The sequence below is a fragment of the Pelodiscus sinensis genome, chromosome 3 (genome assembly GCF_052426305.1).
Source record: "Pelodiscus sinensis isolate ZL-2025 chromosome 3, ASM5242630v1, whole genome shotgun sequence".
Taxonomy (NCBI): Eukaryota; Metazoa; Chordata; order Testudines; family Trionychidae; genus Pelodiscus; species Pelodiscus sinensis.
In genome coordinates, this window is record NC_143054.1 from 147,537,749 (window position 1) to 147,551,493 (window position 13,745).

General features: G+C 41.3%; 1 protein-coding gene across 8 annotated transcripts in view; it reads left to right on the plus strand.

Annotated features, from left to right (window-relative positions):
* The window catches only part of HHAT (hedgehog acyltransferase), a 369,064-nt gene that overhangs the window by 130,004 nt on the left and 225,315 nt on the right, over nucleotides 1-13,745 (plus strand). For 7 of the 8 annotated variants that reach the window (XM_014580487.4, XM_075925129.2, XM_075925126.2 and 4 more), the window contains one exon: nucleotides 1,031-1,066. The exons of the other annotated variant lie outside the window; for it this stretch is intronic. In XM_014580487.4, the coding sequence (XP_014435973.2) occupies nucleotides 1,031-1,066 (36 nt within the window). The remainder of the gene's footprint in view (nucleotides 1-1,030; nucleotides 1,067-13,745) is intronic. 8 annotated transcript variants of the gene reach the window in all.

Consider the following 13,745-nt stretch of genomic DNA (forward strand, 5'->3'; position numbering starts at 1 on the left):
CCGGCTGGATTTTTCATCAGCTAGATATCAGATGGATTCAGGGCAAGCCCTCCAGGCATACTTTTCCTAGGCATATGCCCTCTAAGTCAGGCAGGGGCAGAGGGGACTGGCATAGTGGCTGCTATAGATTATTTTACATCATCTATGTAAGGAATCTATATGCAAGGCAATCATCATGGAGGAGTGGGCTGTTCTAGTGCAGCTTTGATGGAATGGCACAAAGTTGCCCAGAGATGGAGAGGGCTTTATGTAGCAGTTCAGGTAAAAGGTATGCTGTCATCTACAGCTCTTTAATACATGAAGCAAACAGACCTACCAGTTATGAAAAGGCTGCAAAAAATGTATGTCAGCAGTAGGACTCAGATTAATCATCTCCATGAACTATACCATTCTGTGTGGCATTGACTTACCGAACAGCTCAAGGAAATGCTCAAACATTTGAATTTAATGAATTCATGTCTTTTCTCTAGATGATTAATTTACATTTTATGTTCAGTAGACTTCCAATAATCCGGAACCTTTGGGACTGAGGTGGGGCCGGATTATCAGATATGCTGGACTATCAGGAGGTACTATATGCTGGTTTTATATATATATACTTTATATAAAGTATATACTGTATATACTTTATATAAAGTGTTTTAACCCTTTTTATTGTAGCACAAGCACTGTCCAGCGTGTCACAATGCCAGTGGCAGACTGACTTGATCCTGTCCAATTTTGCTCAGTTCAGCTGCTGCTGCTGCTGCCTTGTGACTCGCTTTTTGCTGAAGCTCACTCACTAGGCTCTTGCTATGTTGATGCCGGACTATTGGGAATGCCGTACAATTGGATGCCGGACTATTGTATCTTGTTGCATAAATTACACCAAACTGTGTTATACTTCAGTCTGTCTTGGACATCATTTCTAGATGTGAATATGTAGAAGTAATTTTATTTTAGCTAGTTGATTATTTTGAGGTTGTGTTGTATAATACTCATCACTGTTGTATCTGAGCATTTAAAATATGTTGTATTGTTTTTCTTACAGAAGTTTTGATGTTGGACTGCATCATTTTCTTATCAGGTAAGCTAATTGTATCATTAAACTGCAATAGAAAGCCAGTGAACAGCAGGCTACTTAATTTAGGCAGAGCTAGTCATGCTAGCTAGCTGACAATCTTCCTCGTAATCTAATACCTTGTTTTCAGCTACTTATAACTTTGCCAAACTTTAATTTTCCATGTTGGGTTTCTGTGTCAGGATGACTTCTGAAAAATCTCAGCAAAAATGGTCCAGCCATTTCTGAGAATGAGATAACACAAAAATACATGTCTTTAATGTGGCAAAATAATGCACTTGTATGACTATTTAATTGAAAACCTCCAGGGCCTCTTGTGCTTTGGTGCAAGAAACTGAAATTTCACAGAGGGATGTGCCTTTTGTTGTGTTCCTGTGGAAAACTTGCCTTAGACAATGTATAAGACAGACTGTGCTCAGGCAATGAATCCGGGTGAAAGAGAGGAGACTTGTCTGTAGGATTCAGCTTGCTTTGTGATGCAGGGAACTGCAGTAAGAGATGAGGGGATCTCATGGTTTAAACTCTTGGGTTCCATCCTGGACAACTGGATTCTGTGTCTGCCTCTACCAGAGAGTTCCCTGTGTGATGCCGCAATAGTCACTTAAACCAAATTTACAAAAGGTGGCCACTAGTTGATGCGTGTTCTTCATTTTCTGACTTTCCACCTTGAAACCTGGGAGGCTTGATTTTTTTGAAATGTTAAACATTCAGAGCTACAACTCAAATGAATGGGACCTGTGCTTTTGATATACAAAGTACTACATAATGCTAAGTGCTCCAAAAAACAAATCCTAAGGCAGTGGTGTGCAATATGTGGCCTGAGGAATGTATGTGGCTAATTGGGGTTCTTTGTGTGGCCCACGAGGCATTTTGTTGACTGTTGCCCATGTATAGGGTTGCCAGATACTGCTGGTTCCCATCCTCAGTTTTTTCCCCTACCAATGTTCTTAAAGTCACATGCATGTAAAGCAAAGCCATGTGAAGTGAGGTATGTGTGATTGTACATAACATTGCTTATGAGAGCCATGAACTTCCTCTACATCAATTGCCACACACTGCAAATGCTAAGTACCCAAGTGCAGTTAGCAATATTACCCTGTCCCAAGAGAACCTCCTTGGTTATGACAATCTTGCAGCCCGCTGAGATGGAGGGCCACTCATGTGGCCTACTCACTAGCCTAAGTTACTCATCACTGCCGTAAGGTCCTAAACAGGGAACCCAAAATGAGTTGACTTTTTTTTTATTAATATGTGCCTCAGTTCCCCATGTGTAAAATGGGATTCATATTACTTTCTCACATAGAAATACATGAATGAAGATAAATTCATGTTTGTGATTCAAGTGCTATGGTGGTGAACAGCAGCAGAAATTAATAATTTGGGGTTCAGAGCAGGATTTGAATCGTCTGCCGTAAATAATATATGGGGCACACACTGAAGGTTGAGGGCAAAAAGAAATATTCAATATATCCATCACTGAATGAGACGGGGTTCTGTGGAAAATAATATGTAAACAATTATCTTATCAGACACAACTATCTTATAATTCACAAGGGGTCTGAATTAACAGTGCACAGATATCTTTAATTCTGGCATTTCTTAACTATTGCATGCTTGACTTTTCAACCTTAATGTTCTTCTTAAGGTAAATTTTGGATGTAATAGTTGTTCTCTTCAATGAAGCCAGATGGCTAAAATCAAGTCTTCATTTTTAGTGCATGGTTAAAGTTTTGAGAATATTATTCATTTCAATGACATCATAAATTCTATAAATATATTTGTATATTTCTAGCATTGTCATTTCTACTGATAATTTGATAGTTATTTTTAACAAACATATGGATCTGGTGTAAAGAGTATTGTCTCCTCAGACTACAAAGAATGGGCTCTCCTGAGAAAACAAATGATCTCATAAGCGAGACTAGTATCCCATCTACTGTAGATGTACCAAAACAAGTTAATAGCAATGCTTCTGTCACAGGAGAGCCACTTTCAATTACTTCATCCTGAGGAATGTAATCAGATATTACTCTTATAACAATACGTCTCAAAGGAATGTAAAATACTGTTGTAACACTAGGTTGGCTGTTTGTATAATCACTGCACAACAAGCTGCCACTGCATTTGAATGAACTACAGGCAGTCCCCGGGTTATGTACAAGATAGGGACTGTAGGTTTGTTCTTAAGTTGAATCTGTATGTAAGTTGGAACTGGTGTCCAGATTCAGCCGCTGCTGAAACTGATCAGTTTCAACAGCGGCTGAATCTGGACGCCAGTTCTGACTTACATACAGATTCAACTTAAGAACCCCAGGCATCCCCAAGTCAGCTGCTGCTGAAACTGATCAGCGGCTGACGTGTCTGGGCTGTCCGCTGCCTGCGTGCTCCGCGGCTTTGCTCTGCTTGTATATGTTTTCTTTGTTGTTTGAGGTCCCATTTTTTAATGCTACATGGAGAGCCTCTTGCTGTAATTTGTTGTTTTGTTCTTAATGACAGGATGATCACTGTTGATTCTTGGAGCCTTAGACCATTGAAAGGCAGTGTGGTCTAGTGTAGAGTTTCTTACCATCTTTGAAACCAGGGACCAGCTTGCTGCCTTCCTAAACTGTGTCAGGGAGCTCTCCGGGACCAGCACCAGCCCACTGATTAGTAATTGGGAAACCTGGGACCTGGGTACTATTTCCAGCTTTGTATTTGATCATAGGCAAATCAGTTGGAGTATTGTGTCCAGTTCTGGGCACCACATTTCAAGAAAGATGTGGAGAAATTGGAGAAGTTCCAGAGAAGAGCAACAAGAATGATTAAAGGTCTAGAGAACATGGGCAATGAAAGAAGACTAAAAGAACTGGGCTTGTTTAGTTTGGAAAAGAGAAGATTGAGAGGGGACATAATAGCAGTTTTCAGGTATGTAAAAGGGTGTCACAAGGAGGAGAGAGAAAAATTGTTCTTCCTGGCATCTAAGGACAGAACAAGAATCAATGGGCTTAAACTGCAGCAAGGGAGGTTTAGGTTGGACGTTAGGAAAAAGTTCCTAACTGTCAGGATGGTTAAACACTGGAATAAATTGCCTCAGGAGGTTTAGGAATCTCTGGAGATATTTGAGAGTAGGCTAGATAAATATCTATCAGTGATGGTCTAGACAGTACTGGGTCCTGCCATGGGGGCAGGGGACTGGACTTGATGACCTGTCAAGGTCCCTTCCAGTCCTAGTATTCTATGATTCTATTTAGAATCACCAATCACAGAAGCTACTTCAGTCTTTAGTCACGCAAATAAAAACTCAGAGGTGACTGAAAAATTGTCAGAGACTCGAGGTCCCACAATGATTTAATAATTGTTTTGCAGGTATATAGAACTTCTTTTGTTGTCCCTCTTATAACTGCAAGATGTATAATAAATGGAAATGACTTGTAGAAAAATGTCAAAATGTGAGGCCCCTTTGTCTCCTGAGGCCCAGGCTAAATGCCTTCCCCTCCATGGGGCCTGTATAGAAGGAATGTATGAAAAATAAAGGGTAGGGCTAGCAGAGTTATAATCATTCACAGTTAAAAGTACAAGCTGTATCTAATCACATATACAAATACTAATTAGAGGGAAAATAAACTTGGCAAACATTGGTGTACACAATAGGCTTGATTGAGTGAGCCGCCTGTCTTTTAAAGGCATGACACAAATTTTAGCTACACAATATTCATCAGTATGTTTAATTAAAGTTGTTTGAAAATGGAATTCTCTTTTCTGGGTGCAGGGCTGCTTGAAGTGCACTTCTGATAATGTTTTATGGTAAAGTAGGTATAAAGTCCCACCTTTTCAATGTACGGGTGGGGGAGAGGTGGTGATAGAGTGCATACTATATTAGCGAGAAACATAATTGCCAGGGGCTCCAGTCAGCTGGGACTGCTGCACTGCTGGGGAGAGGGGGAACTGGAGCTAATCTGGGACTACTATTTTACCCATTGTGCATCCCCTCTCAGACTGTTCAGGGGGCACCCCAATCCTGAGAGCTCTAGGACTCGGATGTGGCTTCCCTCTGAAAAAAAATCAGAGAAGCCAGCCAGGGACTCCAGCCAGAAGTAGCCAAAGCAGGGATTTGTGTGTGTTTAGGGAACTTGCTACAGTTTCACCTGGACTTGCTCTGTCCTTTGCCAACATTTGCTCTGTCCTTTTCTTTCTCACGTTCATCACCTCAGCTTCATTCCACACCTGTGCTTATGCCTTCTTCCCTGCCCTGTTCCCCTCCTCCCTTTCCATTTAGATGATCCCCCTCCTAACTCAACTGTTTCTTAATGTTGGTGATTGTCAGGACACTGGGGAGATAAGGTAATAAAGCAAGTAAGCCCTATTGAGGACAGGGCATTTGATTAAATAAGATCTTGAACATATGAGTGTGTTTCCTCATATAATGCTAAATTCTGTGTTCTTTGGGACAGAGCTGCCTTACCTTAGCAGCAGCAGTGGGAGACAGCAGGCCTCTGAAAAGGCAAAATGCCTGCAGCACTGCTAGGAAACAATCTTGCTTTACCTTGGAAGCACAGAGCAGCAGGACAGGACCACAATCCCTATTCCTGTCTAGACTTGCCCTCTCTGGAGCCACTAGCTGCCGAACACGTTAGCTGCTTCCCACATGCCTCAGGTGCTAAGAGGGCAAAACTTCTGGACTAATTCTCTTTTTTAGACAGTTATGTTGAAACCAGTCATAATTTGGATCATATGATCAAATTTTTAATAAATGTATGCAATTCCAGTTGGCTTTGGTGAGATTGAGTACACCTGTATCTGAGGTCAGAATAAGAAAGAGGTATTTAGACTTGTGAATATGACTTTTATGAAGAGCTAGTGGATTAAAGGGGAAAGTCTGCTCATCTGTCTATTCACCTCTGATTTCCAATTTTTGTGGACTCCCACAGGATCCTTCATGTATCAGTGCTACTAAAAGACTAACAGAATTTTGATAATGAACCATCTGCTGAGTTGCTAAGTGACTTGTTCACAGTATTAAAAAATGAGGGAGTCCCTGTTTAATCAGCACTGTTTGCTTAGAAAGGGTGAGCAGGGAATTAGCATTGTGAAAACTAGAAACAGAAATGTTTCTGTCACTTACACTTGTATACAATGACCTCTTAAAAAATAGCAGATTTCTTTATTAAAGCTTTTAACCATTTCTATCTACTTGCAACTTCTCTGGGAAGTACTACCACTCACTGAAGCTCAAGAGCCTCTGCAAAATAGCTGTATTTACCACCAGCTGAACAGATCTATTCCCCTCATGGCTAGTGAAAGCTAGCAAAGAACAATGCTTTCCATGCCTCCTGTAGAGAACAAACCTTTCAACTTCCCTAAAAAATAGTGTGCTCTATCCAGTCCTTAAAGCTAACATCTGATGCAAACCATCTTTCCTGCTATTACCATGTCTGAAGTCTCCCTCTTAAGCAAAATATCTGAAAACGCAATGACCCCGTGCTCCAACAGCATGTGACGTCAGTCAGCATCTGTATGCTTTTGAATCAGCCTGGCTTCATAACAATGAGCAGAGCCCATGTGTCAGCGCTAATATTACTCAGCTTTCTGCTGCCTTTGACACAGTTGACCTCAGGGGGCTATTGACGCTCTTACATGATTATATATGGAATATGCAGCACAACACTAGAGAGGCTCCAAGCATTCCTCTTCGGACATGATCACAAGAGGAAATGGGTAGCTGCTTCTCCTCTTCGTGAAAATTCCATTTTGGAAACCCACAAGGGTCTGGCCTTTCTCCCCTCCTCTCAATGTCTACATGAGGCTATTTGGAAGAGCAAAACACTTAGCGCTTCACTGCCAACATTTTACCCACGAATGTCCATTTGTCTATCTCATTTTCCACAGTTGCATCCATTGCCATCAGAAGGATGCTGCAATGCCTAGAAGAGGTCAGTCCTTTGCCAAAGAACAGGTGGCATTCAACCTCATCCACCAAAGTGGTGCAAAGTGTCATGGGGCAGTTTGAATTAGCATTAAGCCTAACCTAGTAGCACAACATGCTAATTGAATGTGCAGCATGCTAGCCTCTCACCTGGAGAGGAATTAAACCATGGTGATTCTACATTTGTCACATTCAGACCGGATCATTATAACTCAGGGTATCTGGGACTTAATGTGTAAGCAGTACAGAGGCTGTAGCTGGTAAAGCACGTGCCTTTCTGAAGCCAAGCCAACAGCAAAAACTGCTTTTTGATTCTCCTCTCTGAACAGTCTCTGCTTCTGACCTGTGTTCCGGGCCTTGGTAGCAATTGTTCAAACCCAGCAATGTGTCAGCATAGTCTAGAATCATAGGATTGGAAGGGATCTCAAGAGCTCATCTTGTCTAGTCACCGGCAAGTCTAAATATTATCAAGACAATACCTAGAGGTGTTTTTCTCACTTCTAATTACAGAGATTCCATAACTTTCCTTGTCAATTTATTTCAGTTCTTAACCACTTTGACGGGACTTTTTCCTAGTGTCCAACTTAAACCTCCCTGTAATTTAAGACCATTGCTTCTTGTCCTGTCCTCATTTGAAGAACAGTTTTTCTTCCTCCGTGTAACAAACTTTTATGAACTTAAAAACTGTTATCAAGTCTTTCCTCAGCCTTCTTGTCTGCAGTCTAAATAAACCGAGTTTTTTTTAGACTTCCCTCATAGGTCATATTTTCTAGTTTTTCTAGACTTTTAGTAATTTTTGTTGCATTTCTCTGGACTTTCTCCTATTTGTTTACATCTTCCCTGGACACATTACTCCAGTTGAGGTCTACTCAGTGTGGAGTGGAGAAAGAATTTCTTCTCATGTCTTGTTTATAACACTCCTGCTAATACATTCCAGAAAGATGTTTGCTTTTTTGCAATGTTATCCTGTAGACTCATATTTAGCTTGTGATCCACTAAGACCCTCAGGTCTTTCTACAGTACTTCTTTTTTAGGCAGACATTTCTCATTTTGTATATGTGCAAATGATAACTGCTCTCTGGGAAGGGTTATGCTATCAGTTCAACACCCACCCCATAGTAGAACCATTTAGGTTGTAGTTCCCTATTCATAGCTTGCAAACAGGAACAGCTAACAGGGAGTTTGGAGAGGGAGTTTAGAGGGGGAGGTTAGAGGGCACTAGTGACTTCTGACCTTCTTTAAAACATAACTCTTATAATAATCTATATTCCAGAGGTTTAAAAAGAATCCCAGTTTATACTTAAACTTCTTCATTAGAAAAATGGAGGTAGAAGCCCAGCAGCAGAGTGGGGGCTATCCTATTTATTGTGTTGAGTGTAAAATGTATGATTGCCTGCCCTGTGGGCGGCTGGCGTATGTGTGCACTCATTGCAAAGAGCTCCTGATCCTCAGAGACCGAGTTCGGGCTTTGGAGGCCAGGGTGGCTGAACTGGAGGAGCTAAGGGAGGTAGAGAGATATGTTGATGAGACTTTCCGGGACACTGTAGTACTGTCCCACCTCCAGTCTGAGAGCCCTGGTGCTCTTAAAGAGGATGAAAGTCTCAAGGGAACAGAGCATTCAATGGGAGCAGAGGAAAACCATCCCGTAGTTGGGACCCTCCTCCCAGAGAATGTTGTGGTATCCTCTCGCACTGAGGATACCTCTGAGGGGGAGGGAATGCCAGTTAGGAAGAGGCAGGTGTTGGTAGTGGGTGATTCGATCGTTAGAAACATAGATAGTTGGGTTTGTGATGACCGGGAGAACCATATGGTCACTTGCCTGCCTGGTGCAAAGGTTGCGGATCTCTCGAGGCATCTAGATAGACTTATGTGTAGTGCTGGGGAGGAGCCAGTGGTCGTGGTACTGTAGGTATCAATGACGTAGGGAAGGGTAGAAGAGATGTCCTGGAGGCCAAATTTAGGCTGCTAGGAAAGACACTGAAATCCAGGACCTCTATGGTGGCATTCTCGGAAATGCTTCCAGTTCCACACGCAGGGCCAGGTAGGCAGGCAGAGCTTCAGAGTCTCAATGCGTGGATGAGACGATGGTGTAGGGAAGAAGGGTTTAGATTTATTAGGAACTGAGGACACTTTTGGGAGAGGGGAAGCCTATACAGGAAGGATGGGCTCCACCTAAACCAGGGTGGAACCAGACTGCTGGCACTAAACATTAAAAAGGCCGTAGAGCAGTTTTTAAACTAAGAGATGGGGAAAGCCGATTGGTGCGGAGATGCACGTAAATCGGAGGGAGACTTCTCTTAGAGATTCTCTAAGCTGTAGTCAGAAAGAGAGATGGGGAGAGGGCAAACCATGGGCCAGAGCAGACAAACAACCACATACAAAGGAATCCAATGCATCAAGGAAGGGCAGACAAATAAGCAGTGGCAAATTTTTAAAGGGAGGGAAAGGCATTTAGCCTGGGCCTCAGGAGACAAATGCTAGCAGTCTGACTAATAAGATGGGTGAACTAGAGTACCTAGTATTAAATGAGGAGATTGACATAATAGGCATCACTGAAACCTGGTGGAATGAGGAAAATCTGTGGGACACAATCATACCGGGATATAAAATATATCGAAAGGATAGAGCAGGCCGGGTGGGTGGCGGAGTGGCACTGTATGTGAAAGATAATGTAGACTCAAATGAAATAAAAATATTAAATGAATCAACATGTTCAATAGAATCGCTATGGATAGTAATTCCATGCGCCAATAATAAGAAATTAGCAGTAGGAATATATTACCGACCACCTGACCAGGACAGCGATACTGACATTGAAATGCTGAAGGAGATTAGAGAGGCTACCAAAATAAAGAACTCTATAATAATGGGGGATTTTAATTACCCCCATATTGACTGGATACATGCCACCTCAGGAAGAGAAGCAGAGATAAAATTTCTCAATGGCTTAAATGACTGATTCTTGGAGCAGCTGGTGCAGGAACCCACAAGGGGAGAGGCAATTCTCGATTTAGTCCTGAGTGGAGCGCAGGATCAGGTCCAGGATATAACCGTTACAGGACTGCTTGGGAATAGTGACCATAATATAACAACATTCAACATTCCTGTGGTGGGAAGAACACCTCAGCAGTCCAGCACCCTGGCATTTAATTTCAAAAAGGGGAATTACACAAAAATGAGGAGGTTAGTTAAACAGAAATTAAAAGGCACAGTGACTAGAGCCAAATCCCTGAAAGCTGCATGGAAACTTTTTAAAGACACCATAATAGAGGCCCAACTTAAATGTATACCCCAAATAAAAAAACATAGCAAGAGACCTAAAAAAGAGTCACCTTGGCTTAACCACCATGTAAAAGAAGCAGTGAGGGACAAAAAGGTATCCTTTAAGAAGTGGAAGTCCAATCCTAGTGAGATAAATAGATAGGAACATAAACACTGTCAAATCAAGTGTAAAAATGTAATAAGAAAAGCAAAAAAAGATTTTGAGGAACAGCTAGCCAAAAATTCAAAAAGAAATAACAAAATGTTTTTTAAGTACATTAGAAGCAGGAAGCCTGCTAAAAAGCCTGTGGTTCTCCTAGACGATCGTACTATAAAAGGAGCAATCAAGGACGATAAAGCCATTGCAGAGAAACTAAATTATTTCTTTGCTTCAGTCTTCACGGTTGAGGACATTGGGGAGATTCCCAAATCTGCACCGTTCTTTGTGGGTGATGAATCTGAGGAACTATCTCAGATTGAAGTGTCATTAGAGGAGGTTTTGGAACAAATAGAAAAACTTAATGTTAACAAATCTCCGGGACCGGATGGCATTCATCCAAGGGTTCTAAAAGAACTCAAATGGGAAATTACTCAACTATTATGTGTGGTTTGTAACCTATTCCTTAAATTGGCTTCCGTACCTAATGACTGGAAGGTAGCCAATGTGACACCAATATTTAAAAAAGGCTCTAGAGGCGATCCAGGCAATTATAGACCGGTAAGTCTAACTTCAGTACCGGGCAAATTAGTTGAAACAATCGTAAAGAATAAAATTCTGAAGCATGTAGAAGAACATAATTTGTTGGACAAAAGTCAACATGGTTTCTGTAAAGGGAAATCCTGTCTTACTAATCTTTTAGAGTTCTTTGAAGGGGTTAACAAACATGCAGACAAGGGGGATCCAGTAGATATAGTATACTTAGATTTTCAGAAAGCCTTTGACAAGGTCCCTCACCAAAGCCTCTTGTGTAAATGACATTGCCATGGGATAAGAGGGAAGATCCTTTCTTGTATTGAAAACTGGTTAAAAGACAGGAAACAAAGGGTAGGAATAAATGGTAAATTTTCAGAATGGAGAAGGGTTACTAGTTGCGTCTCCCAAGGGTCAGTCCTGGGACCAATCCTGTTTAACTTATTCATAAATGATCTGAAGGAAGGGGTAAGCAGTGAGGTGGTAAAGTTTGCAGATGATACCAAACTGTTTAGGATAGTCAAGACAGAAGCAGACTGTAAGGGACTCCAAGAAGATCTCACCAAACTGAGTGATTAGGCAACAAAACGGCAAATGAAATTTAATGTGGATAAGTGTAAAGTAATGCACATCGGGAAAAATAACCCCAACTATACGTACAGTGTGATGGGGGCTAATTTGGCTACGACAAATCAGGAAAGAGATCTTGGCGTTATTGTGGACAGTTCTCTGAAAACTTCCACACAGTGTGCAGCGGCAGTCAAAAAGGCAAATAGGATGCTAGGAATTATTAAGAAAGGGATAGAAAATAAGACACAGAATATATTATTGCCCCTGTATAAAACTATGGTATGCCCACATCTTGAATACTGTGTACAGATGTGGTCTCCTCACCTCAAAAAAGATATTTTGGCCTTGGAAAGGATTCAGAAAAGGGCAACTAAAATGATTAGGGGTTTGGAACGGATCCCATATGAGGAGAGGTTAAAGGGACTGGGACTTTTCAGTTTAGAAAAGAGGAGACTGAGGGGGGATATGATAGAGGTCTATAAAATCATGAGGGGTGTGGAGAGGGCCGATAAAGAAAAGTTATTTATTAGTTCCCTAAATAGAAGAACTAGAGGACACCAAATGAAATTAATGGGTAGCAGGGTTAAAACTAATAAAAGAAAGTTCTTCTTCACGCAGCGTGTAGTCAACCTGTGGAACTCCTTGCCAGAGGAGGCTGTGAAGGCTAGGACTATAATAAAATGCAGGACAATGTAGCACTTTAAAGACTAACAAGATGGTTTATTAGATGATGAGCTTTCATGGGCCAGACCCACTTCCTCAGATCAAATAGTGGAAGAAAGTAGTCACAACCATATATACCAAAGGATACAATTAAAAAAAATGAACAAATATGAAAAGGACAAATCACATTGCAGAACAGGAGGGGGATGCGGGGGGGGGGGGGGAAGGAAGGAAGGTAAGTGTCTGTGAATTGATGATATTAGAGGTAGGGAGAGTGGGATGTTTGTGGGTTAATGGTATTAGAGGTGATAATTGGGGAAACTATCTTGGTAATGGGTGAGATAGTTCAAATGTTTGTTGAGTCCTTTTTGGAAAGTGTCGAATTTTAACATGAATGACAGTTCAGAGGATTCCCTTTCAAGTGCAGATGTAAAAGGTCTTTGTAGCAGAATGCAGGTGGACTATAATAGATTTGAAAGAGAAGCTAGATAATTTCATGGAGGTTAGGTCCATAAAAGGCTATTAGCCATGGGATAAAATGGTGTCCTTGGCCTCTGTTTGTCAGAGGCTGGAGAGGGATGGCAGGAGACAAATCGCTTGATCATTGTCTTCGGTCCACCCTCTCTGGGGCACCTGGTGCTGGCCACTGTCGGCAGACAGGATACTGGGCTAGATGGACCTTTGGTCTGACACAGTACGGCCGTTCTTATGTTCTTAATTGTTAATTAAAACAATTTGTTTATGTTGCAGAATATTAAGCTTTCTGAACAGGAAATGTATTTTTCTTTTGTTCAGGTCATTTTGTAATAACTATTTTACTAGATAATTTGATGGAGTCAGAGGGAATGGGATAGTTCGCCTGTTGTATGGGAAGGTATGTGCCAAACTGTTTTTATTCAGATGAGGTTGTGAAGGTGCTGACCTAAATTGTGCAGTAATAACTTTGATAATTTCATGTGTTAATGCTGATCTGCTTACTTCAGAGGAAGTTTGGCTAAATATAGACTGCAGGATTTGGCCTGGAGTTTACAAATGTACCTCAGTTTGTAAGACATTTCTGCTCTTATAATCAAAGTTACTGCATTCCAGAATCTCAGCTTTGTCGGGGCCTCGGATTCTGCAAAGCACTTGAGCATGTGCTTATAGTTAAAGCTGAGCATGTGCTTAAGTGCTTTGCAGAATCCGGGCCTCGGTGAATAAATTCTGCTTGATTTCAAGTTTCTGAAGCTTCTAACCCTTTTGTATGTCTCTTTGGAAGTTTTTCCACAATTGAGACTCACATTTGGGCTTTTGGCATGTTTAGCAATGTGGTTTCTACTCCCAGTTTATAGGACACAATTTGTCATAAAGCAAATCAGACCAGCCAGTTTGTTTCACAGTTACTATGTGTAAGAGTAGAGTTGTAAATTTGAGGTGAGAGATAAAAATCAGCTTGTCAAAATTGGTGTAATGGCTTACTGGCAAGGGTTAGATTTAGATATAGTTGGGGAGAAAACAGCCCATGGAAAGAAAATACTATTGTCTGCTATTCTCATCTTCTGCTAAATAAGCCTAGACGATGCATCTGCCATAGGCAAGATTTTACCCAGCATATGGTT